Raw genomic sequence first — 19071 nt, 5'->3', positions numbered from 1 at the left:
GTCATAAGTGAAACACAGTTCAACGTGCACTATCGCTAAATTTTCTTCTCGCAAACATTAGTGTAATACAACAGCCCCTACTTTGGCGTCGCTAAACAAAGCATCAGCTGGTCTGGCAAACAGTGGCTCTCAGAACAATAGCGGCTATCGGCTATCATTCCGGATTCCTCACAAAAGTAAGTACGTGTATTTGTGATATTTTAAAAAGGCATTCCAGCTTTGGACAATATTTACATATTTAAAAAAACAATTTAAATGATAAAGTTTTAGGAGTGCAGCGGCCGAGGTCATGCTGCCTCTTTTCACAGTGTGCTGTATCCACACTGTCTCTCTATGGGACCCACGTTCACTTATCATTAAAGCATGATTCTCTTATTTCAGGTATGATGATCTTGACCGTCACTAAAATAACTTGGTGAGTGAAATCTCTCTCTCTCAGCGTGTATATACAGTAATATATATAAGGTGCAGGGGTTCTGTGGACAACGATAAATCGGCTTTCTCTATAAATCGACGGTACAACAACAGTAGCCATAAATACTTAAATAGAACTGTGTTGTGTATGTAGTAGTGTGTGTTTGTTTATTTGGTTTTATATGTAAGGGGTTATGTTTTATGTTTGTGTGTGTGTACATCATGTGTTCGTACGTAAGAATATGTTTTGCGTTATATGAATTGAGTGTATATGTACAGTAAGTTACATAATTAGGGAATGGGTCACTTGATTAACAAAAAATATACAAGTAACATAAGTGGTACAAATAATAAGAAGGTGGGGAGAAGATCATACAACAGGGAATTTCAACATAGTGACAGTGCAAAAGTAAGATTGGCTGAGAGTGAACATACTGGTTAACTACGAGTTGTTGATCATTTTTACAATGGTTAGGGCTGGGTTGTTCTTATGGAGATCAGTACGTGTTCGTATGGGATGGATGTGGTTGAAGTGCCGAACAACAATTGGCGGACTAGGGATCTCGAGTGGAAGCAGGAGCCGGTGTTGAGGATGGTGCAGAAGCTTCTCCCCAAATTTGCAGATAAGGTCATGGTGTGTGTGTGTGTGTGTGTGTGTGTGTGTGTGTGTGTGTGTGTGTGTGTGTGTGTGTGTGTGTGTGTGTGTGGTAGTGTGCGCGCGCACACACAGAGGTGCTCAAGAGAGCTTCACATGCCATAAATATTGATAGTTCTTCCATAGTGGCGTAACAAATGAGGTGTTTCAATACCAATATATCGATTGAAATATAGCGACAACAATAACATCTGCTGCAAAGTCATTTATATATTTAGCCTTGAATTTTTCTGTTCTGATACCCGACTAACTGGCTGGATGGCTGAGGCAATTTTCCAATTCCCCCCCAGCCTCTCACAACACACTCCTCAAAAGGAAGCTGGTGGCCTTTCTTATCTCTTAATTTTTTTTAACAATAAAGCAAAATTTTTATGTTTGTTTTCATTTAAATGGCCTTACCAAAGAGTACAGCCCACATAATGCTTTAGAAATTTGTAATTGTTCAGGTTACTCCCAGGAGCTCCCAGTAGGTAGGACACACCTCTAACATTCCACCTCTCTCTCTCTCTGGCTGTGTGCGGTCATACAAACCACCATTTCACAAGATGACGCATTACATGAAAGGAACACACTGAGAGCTTACACAGCACTAGATGTGAGGATGAAGTGAACTATTTTTTAATCTGGGTTTGGAGAAAACGTATTTATTTTAGTGATTGGCAGTGTGTGAGAGTTTAGCTGAGCAGAGATGACAAAAACAAATTGCGACTACAGCTGTATCATGGTAAGGCTTTTGAAGCCAACCAAGTAACCGGAAAAATGGCCGACAGATAGAGACAGAGAATGACACGATAAAAGTGTATCCATGCGATATATACGTCGGCGGGGTATGAGGGCGTTATACAGGAAGCTGAATGGGTAGAGAAACATTTTTCTGGATAGGTTATATGATTGTGTTAAAGCACATTGTATAGAAAATGGTGGATATGACAATCTTGCGAACTTCATACAACTAAACTTATTGTAAGAGGGACACCGAGGCGCTTCACGCAACAAACTCTTCGTGGCCTTCGTGAGGGATCATACAAGGGTGAAGGACCATAAAGAGACCAAGATCATAACACTGAATTCACATATACGGTGGTCCTCTGTATACAACCCCTTTAGTTGCTGGGCAGCAGTGGCCACAAGTGTTACACGCGGACAGATGAATACACACACGTCCAGCCTACATTAAGTGTCCTGCAATACTGAGCGGCATACACACAGCTCTTTGAAAGTTATGCATATTTCCTCCATCTAAGGTCCTCGATTACATAGTCTCATAGTGCCTTACATGTTTTTTCATCACTAGATCATGGAAAGGTAGTTAACGCTGCTGTAAAAATAACTACTTAAAACATCGGACTGAGAGTATCGGAGGCTACAGGCGGAAGGAACACGGCAGAAACGGATGAACTATACACCTTTCTCTATACACATCACCAAAGGGCGTTTCTATTCCAACGTTTGCTATTGTTGTCAGCTTCGTCAGTCCTTTCTTTCATGCCGGCCATTACAACAGTCCTAGCGGTCTCTTGTATCATTAACCATCACATTATTTTACCAGTCTGTCTTCAGTCCTTCTCTTTCTCTTTATATGTTGATGGTACTTACAGGTTAAAATCAAACAGGTAATTTCCCCACAGATCCATTAATCCAGTTTACTGTGGACAAGGATCATTGACAGCCATAGCCACACTACCACCCCGGGGTGACATAAAACTAACTGCTCGGAGCGATAAGACAGTAAAGTGTCTGCCAATGATCTTTATTACCACAAGGAGACAAACCACCTCATTAGACAATGTTCCTTCACAAAACAATCAGTGTGTGTTTTAAATGGCTAACTCCAAACATACATCTTCATCTGTTGTTAAGTGACGCTGATGCGAATAATTAGCATGGATGGAAAGAGTGAGAGTGTGTGTGGTTATTTTGTGTTCATGTGTGTTTAAGTGTATTAGAGTGCTTATGAATTGGTGTATGTGTGCATTCGTCTTTGTATCTGTTTGCGTTTATATATGTGAGCAAGCTTGTATATGTGTGTGTGAGACACCGTGTGTATTTGGGCCAGAGTTAGTGTTGCTTTATTGTTCTTTCACTCTGCCTTTACTTTGTCAACTTTTCCTTTCCAAACTTTTCCTTCACAAACAGTTTTAGAAAGTTTCTGGTTATTCCCCGTTTTTTGTCGCGCGTCACCTGAGCTTTCAAAACAGTCGGAGGGCAGAATCCCAGGGATGGTGTTTTCAGCCATGATGTCGTGTTGAGAACCTTTCGACTTCTGGAAGGATATTTTCTTGTGTCTACTGTAACATCAAGCTGAACGTCACCATTAAGTCTTGTGCGATATTCTAAGGCCCTGGCACCGAAACTATATCTCCTATCGCTTAGAATTAAAAATACGTCTGTAGAACGTTCTTCACTATTCGATGCAAGAAGTATAGCTGAATGCTGTATATTGAGGGAGAGGGTGGACGAGGTGGTATAGTATTGCCAGCACGCAGTAGAAGATTCAAGAGATGAACAGACAACGTAAAGCGGGATTGAAGTTTGCAACAAGACATATGTGATAATTTCCTTTGCTCGTGAAGACGTTGCTTAGGTCGGGGTTCTAAATATGAACTTAATACTGCAAGGATATAGAGTTCTATTAACGCAAGGGAGCCACATAAGTCTGATGGCCCCCAAGGAGCAGGGCGGATATAGCATACTGAAAGCTAAGACTTTCAGGGTATAAAGAAACAGTGTGGAGAGCACTGCACTCAACCGCATTCACTTCCCAAATATTAAGTTAGGTACTCATTTGCAGCTGGGTGAGGTTAGGCTAACTTATGTTTGGCTACATAATAAGTTTCATTCATGTCGGCTTTTACCTGGGGTGCCTTAGTTACCTCCCCATAGCTACCATATAGTGGTATAAATCACTGAACAAATTAAACCTGAAGGATATGAACAAGTGTGTAGGTTAATTTAGTATCCCTTTCCTGGAGGTTTCTGTACATGTCCGCCACTATTCTTCCTCTAATTTACAGCTTTTTATTGGGTCTTTACCCCGTTGAGCCATCCTACACCAAACTGTAAATAAAGTATATATATATATATATATATATATATATATATATATATATATATATATATATATATATATATATATATATATATATATATATATATATATATATATATATATATATATTCTACTTTATACCTTTACTACTTTTCTCGGGATCACTAGGTCACTATGATATAACCTTGGGTGATTTTCGAATATTTACAGACTACAATTTAAAATTTTTGTTTGCAATATACAATGATTTTTTCGAATACATGTATAGTATTCCTCTCGGGGAGGCCGTCCCCATGCTCCCCGGGGCTTCACCATCCATGGTCCTCTTTTAAGGGTCTTCACTACAGGGGGAGGTCCACCCTTTATTTTTGATAACTTTTAACTTTGTTGTTACTGTCTCCTGCGGTCACTCTTTCTCTAATCTTATTTTTACCTGTACTACTTATTTTGAATGTAAGTCTAAACTCTGCATCAGTTTTCTCAGATTCTTCTTCTTTAAACTTTGTCGTGTGTGTATATATATATATATATATATATATATATATATATATATATATATATATTATATATATATATATATATATATATATATATATATATATATATATATATATATATATATATATATATATAACGAATACACACTATGTGATTTGGAAACATAAAATATAAAGTTTTCTCGTCCTCAACAGGTTGTCTCTTTTGTTAACTCAGAACCTTCCAGGTCGGAATTCTCTTGCTGTTACAATGGATCTTTTCTTTAGTCTTCTGGAAAAGTTCCCTTTCTTAGATGCTCTATTTTTCTGTCTCAAAGTTCAGAGCCTCATACTGTTTTTGCGACGAATCTTTTTATAATTATTATCTTTGTCTTAAATGGGAGAAACAGTGGAGTTTTTACCAATTCTGGGTTACATTTATTTGAATGCAGAGCAGATGAAGACTTTGCTCCTTTGGTAATGAATCTGTCTTTTTTGACAAATTGACTGACTATCAAAGTCAATAGATTTTTTTTTTTTTAAGTAAAGCAGTTCTTCTGGCCAGTTTTGGCTGACTCTTCTCAGTGACCGAACAACTGTCTTGTTAGGTCACTAAGACACCACATGATAACACCAACTTTGTGGTCAACTTCCAGCATCACGTGTTCTTAAATGTTAATCTACATAAACTACTAATGATTAAGTTTCTTCTCCCTGTTTCATTTTAAATTATACGAAAACATTGGCCTCCATATCAACTACGGTATATATAGGTAAAATACTACTTATACCTGCTAGCGAAGATATCTATAGTCCTTCCCAAGCCTTAAAAATTATACTTTTGATAAGAAAAAAATCATCATGAACGTAAGGAGAGTGACTTTCACAGAGGCTGTTGTGTGGTCTTCATAAGCATAGTTTTACGATATTAACACTGGTTCTTCCTTCAAAATATTATTGACGACCTTGGCACACTGTTTCCATACCCTGACGCTACTCGTTATCAATTACATATATTTGTAATTCTGCAAATAAATTTGATACACCATCGCATGTGCACTAACGGCGTCACCTTCCTTCTTTAGGGAAAGTTTTACCTCATCGAACACATTTCAATACTGTATTGAATGTCAGACACTATTTCCCACAGTAAGGAGAGAGCATAGCAGCCAATGCATTCTAACGCCTTTCCCAGCTCCGGCCCCAGCCCCAGCAGCAACCCCACCCCAGCCACAGCCCCACCCCAGCCACAGCCCCACCCCAGCCACAGCCCCACCCCAGCCACAGCCCCACCCCAGCCACAACCCCACCCCAGCCTAGCAGCAGCCCAACTCCAGCCTCCCAAAATCACCAACCCAGCCCTAGCACCAGCCCAACCCAGCCCTAGCACCAGCCCAACCCAGCCCTAGCACCAGCCCCACTAGTCCGCCTTCCCCATAACTGCATTCGTAATAAAATAAAAACAAGAATCTCCATAAGAATAGTAGTGGTGACGGGAGAGATTAAGTTTCTGTCCAGTAGTAACTTTTCGCCACCCCTTCTATATGCCTCTTGCCTCCCCCTCAGTCACTCTGGGTCAAAATACTGACCTAAGCGCTGTAAGATGGTGGACGGCATCTGTCTCTATTCCTCCTACGGTACTGCCGGAGGGTTCATGGGGGTCAACTCGGAATCCGTACCATGACCAAACTTACCATGGGAAGTATAAGTGTGTCATGAATTAAAACTTGCTTTCTGGTGTTTGTTCCCTGTTGTTTGACCTCCGGTGTGTTTATCCTACGATGTTTGTCGTTTATTAGGCCTTTATTTTCCTTGTTGGTCTTCAAATATGATTTCTCATAGTTATATTACATTGAATTTTTCTGCAGTGTTGATGCTGTGGTGTGTTTGATGTCGGGCTGTTTGTCCTCGGAGAGTTTTGTTTTCTTATGTCCTTGTTTTCTCTTGTTTTACTTTGTTGTTGTTGTTATTGTATGTGTTATCGATGTATTTGTTTTGTTCTATTTATATCCCGTAGTTGTTGTTTCTGTTGTATTCATTCAACTGAGTGTAAATGTATATACATGTGTGTGTGTGTGTGTGTGTGTGTGTGTGTGTGTGTGTGTGTGGTCTCTGCTGTGTTGCTGTGATGTGTTTGTTCGCTGGTGTATGTATTCTTGGTGTGTATAAGCATTAATGTATATAGCTTAATGTGCGGCGTTTGTTTGTATATTTAACACAATAATCAATGGCGCACGCTGGATCAACTCATTTCTGGTATATAATATGGTTTTCTTAAATACAAAATTAAATACACCACATCATCGCTTCACAATATACAATTTAAAACATTCTAGGGACGAGATTATCAACGTCAATAAAAGCCCTATAAAGATGAACAGATTAGTAACAAACACCTTGTCAACCCACTCCACACGTCATCTCATTACAAAACACACCAAAACATGAGCACACACACACACACACACACACACACACACACACACACACACACACCTTCACCCTCTACACACCCGCATCCCCCCCACACACCTACATACACAACCACACCCCTCCCCCAAACACACACACACGCACACACACACTCACACACACATCCCCTCTCCCCCACACACACTCCTCCTCCTACACGCACAATGAAGACGTTAACACCCCCCCACCCACACACACACAATAACACCAACAACAATAAGAGGGAGAGAAGGATGGTGTTGAGGGAGTGTTGAGTCTGAACCTGTGAGAGTAGTAAAGCTTGGTCTTAAACCTACCACTGACGCGCCTCCACACCACAAACTCTCTACCGCAGACATTCCTCATTTTCTCTGTTTATTCACTGTGTAGCCTAACCTGACCTAAGCTAACCTTATCTAATCTAACCTAACCTAACCTAAGCTAACCTTATCTAATCTAACCTAACCTATTTTAACCTCACCTAACCTAACCTAACTTAACCCTTATTGATAATTATCACCTGTTGAAAATTTGACAACTAAGACTTTTTCCATCAAGTAAAATATTTCGCCAATTATGATGTATTGATTAGAATTGTTTATACATGTTTATCACCAGGTCAAAGGTCATACTATAAACTATAAGACCTTCCCACTACACTCGGGCCTCTAAATTAAGAATTATTTGGTGCAAATTCTCGAGATTATTATCAAGTACAGTACATTGTTAGGGGCGACCATTCAATACCTGTGTGTGTGTCTGTCTGCCCTATTTAGTGACTATTTCTAGTATTGTCATCAAATTTAAATGCTAAATTATTAAAAGTCGTCCCTGGAATACTTGTGTCGTTTTAATACTTTTAACTTTACCCCGGGAATTAAACCAGGCACGTTGTGTTAAGTCATCGGTGGGAGACACTACGCCTCATCCTACTAGGTCATTATAATGTGTTGGTATCCGGCAGACTAAAAGCCTCACAATGATAAGGAACACAGCAATAAGGAACACAGCAATAAGGAACACAGCAATAAGGAACACAGCAATAAGGAACACAGCAATAAGGAACACAGCAATAAGGAACACAGCAATAAGGAATACATTTATAGATACTTTATGGGTACTGTAATCTAAGACACTAAATTTTAAAGCATTAAAGTCCCTACTGAAGTTCTAGATAAAATATATTCCTACACAGGATGGGGCGAGGTATTCACGACTATCCCCTGAATTGAACCTCCAAAACTGGGGAAAAAATCTGATGTACGCACTGGTGGTCACGGTATACATAGTTACGTCACAATGCTGATGGCCAAAACACTTGAGTCTCACTTTAAAACAATTCGTCTCCATTATTATATTTCCTTTATTCAACTTATTCAATATCAGTATACATTATGCATGACAAACACCGAGGGTATGTTTTACACACTTACATTATCGTATTCTATTCGGTAAGCCTTCAGGTAAAATATTTCGAGACGATCGCCTGAATATAGTGTTGTTTAAATGCAGAGCACGAGGCGGTCCATCTTTGTTATATTACATTGTGTGTGACAAAGGTTGGACCATTTTGAGAGAGAGAGAGAGAGAGAGAGAGAGAGAGAGAGAGAGAGAGAGAGAGAGAGAGAGAGAGAGAGAGAGAGAGAGACTGCCTTGAACTTACATATTTTATCCTAGGCCTTTTAAGATACAACATTCCTCCTTTCTTACTCTTTTAATAATACCTTTACAACGGCAACATGATAACAATCTTCACAGACATGATAACAACCTTCACAGACATGATAAAAACCTTCATAGATATGATAACCTTCACAGACATGATAACAACCTTCACACACATGATAACAACCTTCACAGAGAAATAAAAACCTTCACAGACATGATACCAACTTTCACAGACATGATAACAACCTTCACAGACATGATAACAGCCTTCACAGACATGATAACAGCCTTCACACACATGGTAACAACTTTCACAGACATGATAACAGTCTTCACAGACATGATAACAGCCTTCACAGATATGATAGCAACCTTCACAGACATAATAACAACCTTCACAGAGAAATAAAAACCTTCACAGACATGATAACAGCCTTCACAGACATGATAGCAACCTTCAGACATGATAACAGTCTTCACAGACATGATAACAGCCTTCACAGACATGATAACAGTCTTCACAGACATGATAACAGTCTTCACAGACATGATAACAACCTTCACAGACATGCAGAACAGCCTTCACAGAGACATGATATAGCAACCTTCACAGACATGATAACAGCTCCTCACATGATAACAGCCTTTCACAGACATGACAATACCTCACAGACATGATAACAGTCTTCACAGACATGATAACAGCCTTCACAGACATGATAACAGTCTTCACAGACATGATAACAGCCTTCACAGACATGATAACAGTCTTCACAGACATGATAACAACCTTCACAGACATGATAACAGTCTTCACAGACATGATAACAACCTTCACAGACATGATAACAGCCTTCACAGACATGATAACAGCCTTCACAGACATGATAACAGTCTTCACAGACATGATAACAACCTACACAGACATGATAACAACCTACACAGACATGAAAACAACCTTCACAGACATGATAACAACCTTCACAGACATGATAACAACCTTCACAGACATGATAACAACCTTCACAGACATGACAACAACCTCCACAGACATGATAACAACCTTCACAGACATGACAACAACCTTCACAGACATGATAACAACCTTCACAGACATGACAACAACCTTCACAGACATGACAACAACCTCCACAACATCACAGCAGAAATAATAATTTCTAACATCGTGAAATAATCTTATACAAGTGAGCGGTGTTGTGTACACTTCCTGTTGCTGACAGTTGATGTTTGTGACACAGATCATTACTGTACACAGTTAAGGTAAACACAACAACAAGTTCATCGTTAGTGTTAAATACTCAACTGGTTTACGTCCGGGACAGCAGGAGACAAACTATTTTGCTGTCATCACAGTTTGTTAATTAGTCATTTAAACAAAGACAATTACCACCACCGAAAAGCTTGATGAAATGACTTTAGAGTTTCAGTTATAAAAATTTTAATAAAATAAGAAAGTAGTTATGAAAATACGTGAATAAATGTTGGGCGACCTTCAGTGTGGCGGTGAAGTAGGTCAGGACCGGCTGTGTCTTGAGGCAGGTGAGTGGCCAGGTAAAATTACAAGCCCTTGGGGAGAAACGCAAGAGAACCTCACACGGAAACGCTATAATATCATTACTAACATGGGAGGTCAATACTATAAGATAGAGGCCAATAGAACTAAGAGATGTTCGTGTTGACGTACATAAACACTTGTAAGAACTCACACATACACAAATACGCTCACAGATGCACACAAAAGCACCCAAACACGCGTTTAAATGAGCCACTTTGTGTATATTATGTGAGAGTTTAGATAACAACTCGGCTAATGAATTCTGCGAAGCAACACCTGGGTCGTTGACGGAGTGTACCAGCCACCACCACAGCTACCACCACCACCACAGCTATCACCACCACCATCAACAGAGCCACCACCACCATCAACAGAACCACCACCACCATCATCAACAACAGAGCCACCACCATCATCACAGCTATCACCACCACCATCAACAGAGCCACCACCACCATCAACAGAGCCACCACACCATCACGCAACACCACCACCATCAACAGGCACCACCACCATCAACAGAACCACCACCACCATCACAGCTACACCTACCACCATCACTACCACCACACCACCAACATAGCCATCACCACTGTCACAATTATCACCACCACCATCGCAGCCAGCACCACCATCACAGCTACCACCAGTACCATCGCAGTCACCACCATCACCCCCACCACCACAGCTACCACCACTACCAACACAGCCACCACCACAGCTACCACCATACACCACAGATACCACCATTACCATCACAGCTACCAACACTACCATCACTGCCGCCACTACCACCATCACAGCTTCCACTACCATCATCACAGCTACCACCACCATCACAGCTACCAACACAGCCACCACCACAGCTACCACACTACCACATCACAGCTACCAACACTACCATCATCCACAGCTACCACCACCATCACAGCTACCACCACTACCATCATCACAGCTACCATCACTACTATCATCACAACTACCATCACTACCATCATCACAGCTACCATCACTACTATCGTCACAACTACCATCACTACCATCATCACAGCTACCATCACTACCATCATCACAGCTACCAACACTACCATCATCACAGCTACCACCACCATCACAGCTACCACCACTACCATCATCACAGCTACCATCACTACTATCATCACAACTACCATCACTACTATCATCACAGCTACCATCACTACCATCATCACAGCTATCACCATCACCACAATCAGAATCAGAATCGACAGTCGACATGAACCCTAAATCTTGTTGACTTAGAATTAGCCAAATCATCTCGCATTAATTACAGTACCCAAAAAATTCCGACATTACCGATATTACATTACACAAATTATACGACTTATTATCATATTATCCTCGGCAATAACAGCACAGTAATATCTAGATCAGTCCCAGAACACTGCACATCTCTAGCTATTTACAGCGCCTGAAGGTCTCATTATATACAGTAATATTACCCTCTACTGCATCAGTAATTTCTATTAAAACCCTGTTGAGAGCCTTCCTCACAACACTGACCTACAACACCATTATTTCAACAGCAATAACACAACGAGAGCTTCGGCCTCAAAAAGCTGTGGTGGTAGAGGTCGTACAGGAGCCTGGGCCTCACACAGCTGTGGTGGGAGAGGTGGTACATGAGACTGGGCCTCACACAGCTGTGGTAGCAGAGGTCGTGTGTAGTGGTTGACCCTCCACACTGTTGTCCGCCGCCATTCTCTGCTACTTTAAGATGCTCGACCAGGAGAGAGTGAAGGGGGGGTGGGGAGCAGGCTGGAGTCTGGCCACTGAGCTTGAATGATCCTGGACCCTGGCCCCTGGACCCTGGACCCCAATCTTTAAGGAGACTGGAATGTAGAAGTAGCGCCTGAGAGTGGCTGGAGTTTAGGGAGGCGGCCATGGCGAGACATAAATATGAGCATGGTAGCTACCTTAAAGGGATTGGGATGTAGGAACGGGTTTAGGAACGTAGGAAATTAGGACTGGTACTTCAAAGACTAAAACATAGGAAAGGTTAAGGATCCAACATCATAACGTTGTCCTCTGCCTCAATGTGAGTAATAAAAGGTTGACTTCACCAAGGACAAGAAGAATGACGACTACAGAGGTGAGGTATAGCGCAGCTTCTGCACTTCATTTTCCAGGAGAGAGAGAGAGAGGCAGGCATTTCCATCGAGAGAGAGAGAGAGAGAGAGAGAGAGAGAGAGAGAGAGAGAGAGTTGAATAGGAAATCAATTAAGGAGGCCATAATTCAACTTCGAGTAACTAACTAATAAATTAATTGCAGTCCCTGGAGGTTAAACTTATAATTAAATACAAGAACTACCTGGGCTCACCTTATGTCACGTCACAGGGGTATTAAGAACATGTAAATGTTCCAGAAACTCTACTCCAAGTTCAGATGAGTTTTGTCATTACGTGATCTGGTGTAAGTGTTTGATGTGAGTCCTGGTAAATGATTATTCCTGATGGAGTGTTGGTACTCTGGGACCAGAAGTACGCCGTGAATGCAGCTGATCTGGCCACTGAGACAGCTGATGTACCGCTACACAGTATGAAGTGTGACACCCATCATACATGATAATAACTTCTAAACTTCTTTTTTTTTTCAGAATAAAATATTTTCTGTTAATAGTATTATCTCTCTCTTTATCCGTCTATTGTCTTTATTATTATCACAACACAAATTTTTCCCAACATAAACAATGGCACAGTTACTGCTATCCATTATGCGCATACCACTTGAAGGTGAGAGGAACGTGACACACTTCAGTTACATAGATATACAGTATATATGAAGGTGTAAGACATTAAATACTTCCAATTACTTAAAATGGTATTAAATATAATAATTTAAATCAAATGTAACTGATCTTATAATTGACATGTCACCTGTAATCAAATCAAATAACAGTTGACATTATCATTATCCTCTGGTACATAGCAGTATCTTAAAATATATTACAAATTTAGCCAAAAACAACACACCAGCCACAACACCACGAAGTAAACATCATGCACAGATATTCTCGGTCGTGCAGGACTGACCACTCTCACTTTTTTTATCTTTCTTCCCAGATGGTATAGTTCCTCCCAAGACGAATTGTTCTCCCGAGTAAAGCCTGGTTGTAAATTTTTCTCTGTCAATCGTCTTTCAGTGAGGCGTCAGGTGAGAGACTTGTCCGGTATGTGAGGCGTTAGGTGAGAGACTTGTCCGGTATGTGAGGTGTTAGGTGAGAGACTTGTCCGGTATGTGAGGCGTTAGGTGAGAGACTTGTTCATATTGAGGTGTCAGGTGAGACAATTTTCCTTTCGAATACGTGAAGAAATAGGATACATAACTTATAGAGGCCAATATTATAAACACGGGTAAACAATCACAGAGTACAGTACTGTAGTGGCTTGTAAACACGTGCCTGCATGTGTTGTCTGCCTTGGACGTGGAACAAATAACCTGCTTTCTTATCATCTCACACACAAAGTAGCTGGGCACAACACCAAGTTCATCTCTTCAACAGCTATAGATATGTTCAGTACCGCTGAGTCCTTGTATCACCAGTTCACATTCTACGTCATTTTCAGAGATGAACTACATGAACAACAAACGAAAGCTGACAAACCCTAGAAGAACACACTTCTCACCTACACGATAATGGGTACTGTGTCCTCCACGCACTTGTAAGACACAGAAACACGCTTCGTCCTCTAATCCCCACATAGTCCAACTCTAGAACGTGTCCTCCATCTGTCTTCCATTCAGCCTCCAACCTCCATTTATCAGAATCTCACATCAGCTGTTTTGTTTCCTTTTACTCGACGTCTTCCCCTCTTTATCAGTCATTGTTTTTTTCTCTCACCGTCACTGTAGGGGACAACGTCGTGAAATATGGGTTACCCCCTTCCCATAACTCTCACCACTATCATCAATGTCAACCAGAATTATGTAACACACTTACCACCTCTATTCCTATCAATTGCGCTCACCACTACCACCATCAACCATTTTCCTCTCCACCACCACCATTCTCACCACGACCACTATCAACAACTAACCACCACCCCCCTAATAACAACCCCGCCACAAAATTAGGTCACCGGCAGCACAACACCACATACCATCTATACCTCGTGCAGCTACATGAACCGATGATATATTACCTTTAATACACGGCTAAGAAAACGTAAACAAGTTCATTATCGGGGAGCAAATCGACTTAGGGAGACTCAGCGGCAGTGTCAAGCGAGGTAGAAGGACCGTGGCGTGTCCCAGGCTATTGTGTGGCCACGTGAGGCGAGTCTTACCTCACTCTCCTGGTGTAACGTTATGATTTTGGTCCTTTACTGCCACGTGTCATGTTTGTGCTGTACTGTTTGGTTACAAGTCCACGATGTTTAAACTATTTTAGTAATATTATACACAAAAGGGTAAACCATATCCTGCAATTAATAATTTCCTTGAGACTAAATTACATATTACTGAAGTGTTTCAAGACATGCATTAGTATTATTACTGTACTACTATTATGACTGCCATGTAAGTGGATTGTATTTACGTAGCCTAACCATAAACATATACTTCTGTCATCAAACAAGAAATTTAAATTATTTCACAGCAGAATAAAACATTTGTAAAACATAGAGACACAGAATAACATCTAAACATAGATTTCCTTCCCAAGCAGGTCAATAACACATAGAGGTTACTTGCGTAGTTAATCAATACCAGGCAACTCCAGTAGTACGAAAGAAATTAAAGTATTGATAAGACTTGGTACAAAATTTATACTCTAAAAGCTACATTCATTGCTACAACTTCTAGGTCACGCGTCTTTAACAGTAAATGTCTGTGACACGACACTCGTTATCCAAAATATCTATATATTATCGTGTGAAGTGATAAGCGACTCACGAAGGAAGGTAGGAAGGAATACTGAAGGAATGGAGAAAGGAAGGAACACTGAAGGAAGGTTGTCAATACAGAATTTGCTCCTGGAGCCAGCAGTATCATTACCAATTGCGTTATATTTAGATGATACAGATAATATTCTGGGGTCCTCTGGTCTTGGCTCTTGAGGTTCTGAAGATGGTGTGTCGTGTGGGATTACGTGACAGTTGGACTGATACCAAAATCCATACTGCGGGTGACTTGTTGGACGGTGCTACCTCACCTGGTCGGGTCGTGTGTGGCGTGTAAAGCCCTTAAAAAGTTCACTGATCTTAAGAGTTGTGGTTCATACCAGTCTTGCGTCTTCTACATTTAGACTGTACCAACTCAGGCACCTCCAGTTAATAATAATAAATAAAGTGGCCCATGACAATAACGTGACACTACTATGATCCAAGACAATGTGATACTTTTCCAAGAAGTTACGCATAATATGTTTTGGGGAGAACAGACTTGTTTCTGAATGAAAAATAAAGACACATCCATCTATAACCTGGATGCTATAGGAAGTTAATTAGTCGTCCGGGGAGGTGCATCAGCTGAGCGGTGTGAGACTGACTACAACACTATGGTCTGGCTAAGGCTTCCACATATACTTGTTTAACTTATTAAAATAAAAGAAAAAATCGTTCCTGCTCCTCTAAAAACAGCTCTCAGCAGCGAAATATAAATCTTTATGATAAATCCTTTAAAATCCTCTTAAAATCCTCCGCAAAGCTAAAATCCTCTCACATATTTTCATAAAAATTCTGATAAGAAAGAGTTTCTCTCAAATTCGCAAGACCGTTAAATATCCAGGGATTTGGGAGGAAATCCTCTGACATGGTAAATTGGGAGGCTGGCTCCTTTGGCACTGGCGACAAGTGCTCGTAGCGAGTCACGACCATCAATACTACACCACACCATCACTACAACACTACCCATCACCACGCAACACTACACCACACCTTCACCACAACACTACCCATCACCACACAGCACTACACCACACCTTCAATACAACACCACACCTTCACCACAACAGTACTCCATCACCATAACACAGCTTCACGACAACACTACCCATCACCACACACCACAACACCAAACCTTCACCACAACAGTACCCCATCACCATAACACAGCTTCACCACATCACTACCCATCACCACACAGCACTACATCACACCTTCACCACAACACTACCCCATCACCACAACACTACCCCATCATCACAACACACCTTCACCACAACAGTACCCCATTACCACAACACACCTTCACCACAACACTACCCCATCACCACAGCACACCTTCACCACAACACTACCCCATCACCACAACACACCCTTACCACAACACTACACCACACCTTCACCATAACACCACCCATCACCACACCACAACACCACAACACTACCCATCACCATACCACAACACTACACCTTCACCATAACACCACCCATAACCACACCACAACACTACACCACACCTTCACCACAACACTACCTATCACCACACCCCAACACTACACTTTCACCACAACACTAAACCAATACCACCCCATCACCACACCTTCATCGTAGCACTACACCACACCATCACCACACAACACCACCTACACTTAATACCAGTGAGACTGTACTCGAGTTATCTTCATGTAACAAACAATGTTGTCTTTTAATGCCAGTTGTTATCTGGTACAGTTTCACCTGTTGGTATAATGCTCTACCTGGTATTATCAAGTGGTGTGTGGTGTGATCATGAGCTATATAGCACTTTAATGTACTTGTTCGTATTATCGTGGTTTAACCCAGTACTTGAATTTGTTTATAGGGCATTTTAGTGTGTAAGTGGGTGTTGTGTGTTGCTTTTATGACTATTACGTTCAGGTTATTACCGGGAAGGACGAGAACTACAACAGGTATGTAAACTTTACCTGCCGTAAGTTCTGTGTGTTCTCGGGGGGCAGTTAATTACTCGGTGATCATCATTTTCATTCTTTTATTACTGCTGTCATCATTAAGTTTATTTTCATTGTTGATTTTAACATCATTATTAATATTACTACTATTTATATCACTCTTCTTCTTCTTATTCTTATTCTTCTTCTTCTTATTATTATTATTATTATTATTATTATTATTATTATTATTATTATTATTATTATTATTATTATTATTATTATACGCGTTATCCCCGATTCGTCTTAACTGTAACCCAGTTTCTGTAAGGATGTGTCAGATACGCGTGATGGGTGCCACAGGGAGCGATTTGGGCCCCTGAAAGGAGAGTAGAGAGCGATAGAGGAGCGACTGGCACCCGGGGAAAGCCGATCATAGTGTGGGACAAAAAATTTTCTTTCAGGTCTATAATCTTTTATCCGATCCCACATTTGCAGGTGACCAAGAGGAGACAGCGATCTCAAAATTAAGGAAGAAATCGTCAGGACCACTATAAACAAAAGTGTGTAAAGTAACGTAAAAGAATTTGAGTATAAAGTAGGAACAGTCCAAGCCCGCACGCGCGTGCACACTCACACACACACAAAACTTACCAAGCGGATCAGTAAGGCCCACACTGTAATTCGCTGTGCATACTAAGTTGAATCGTTACGCTCACTCCTACTGACATAGCCAAAGTACACACGGTTATGCTGTCAAAAATCTTCCTTGTCAATATACATTACTTTAAAGCAAAAGGTGTAACAGTAAGAACTACAAGGACGTGACACAGAGGAGCTGAAATATGGTAAGTAATTTTGTATTTCTCATTCTGTATTAGTTCTCTCCAAAATAAGGCGAGACCTACTCCATGGATAACACTCGTAGAGGAACACACGAATGTACTGTAGTCCCTCCCTACCTGCCTGCCTGGGGAAAACGGCGACGAACTTGAGGCTTTAATGGTGTTATTAAGCTTTAGGACCCGGGATTACTGGGCTATGTAAAAGCCTCTTTTAACGATGTCTTGCATTACGTGTCCCCAGCACATCAGCCACCAGAGAGACGATAGTTGAGATTATTGACACCTTATTGTTTACCCTGACAAGAAAAAGAAAGACGTCACGAGAGTCAAAATCACCTACTCTATTTTCCATCTTCTTCAGATCATTTTTTTTTCACTGAGGAGGTTGGCACACTCACTGAAACTTTCTCATTGGTGAGGGTGTTGGTGTGGTACCTGTGCACTAGGAATAGTTAAGGAAAAATATATGCATTTCTGATACATATGAGCATACATACATGTATTCTTTCACACGAACACACACACACAGGTATATTATTTGTATTTACTTTAAATGGTGTAAACAGTCCTCGTCTATTATCATGTATGAGTGCACATATGTACATGTTTTGGAATACACAGTCACACCTGAGTGTATAGTACACATACATGATTATTTTATATGACATCACCGACAGTAGCCGCCGACAACGCCACAAAACCTTACTATTATTCTACATGTATAAACTATTGTTACAGAAAATGTCTTATTATATGTTGTGTCATATATGTAATCTGTTCTTCTATAATGTTTGTTATTTAAGCTATTTACCATTATTCAGTGTCTCTTTTCTCAAGTCCTACTTTTATGTGGAAACCTTGACTTCTAACTAATGTTGTTATAAACTAAACCTATCCTAGAGGATACAATATTTGTGGCGCACTGTTGTATGATCCTTGTATGTTTGTTATCCATCATCAGTGATATGGCCTAACAACCCGAGTTTATCCACAGGTAAGAGAAAAATATGATCATAACATTGTCTACAATAGAAATCAGTTTGCAGCTACTGATCAATAATAGAGTGTGTGTGTGTGTGTGTGTGT

The 19071-nt window shown here is 40.7% G+C and overlaps 1 protein-coding gene across 1 annotated transcript in view; it reads left to right on the top strand.

The window, feature by feature from the left end:
* The first annotated feature begins 12768 nt into the window (after window positions 1–12768).
* Window positions 12769–19071, top strand: part of LOC121877471 (protein amalgam-like) — a 41607-nt gene continuing 35304 nt past the window's right edge. Inside the window, exon 1 of the mRNA XM_042383236.1 lies at window positions 12769–12865. Coding sequence (XP_042239170.1) covers window positions 12769–12865 — 97 coding nt within the window. The remainder of the gene's footprint in view (window positions 12866–19071) is intronic.

Source organism: Homarus americanus, unplaced genomic scaffold, assembly GCF_018991925.1.
Source record: "Homarus americanus isolate GMGI-L3 unplaced genomic scaffold, GMGI_Hamer_2.0 scaffold367, whole genome shotgun sequence".
NCBI lineage: Eukaryota > Metazoa > Arthropoda > Malacostraca > Decapoda > Nephropidae > Homarus > Homarus americanus.
The sequence above is the reverse complement of the archived record's forward strand: the minus strand, read 5'-3'. Positions and strand labels throughout refer to the sequence as shown.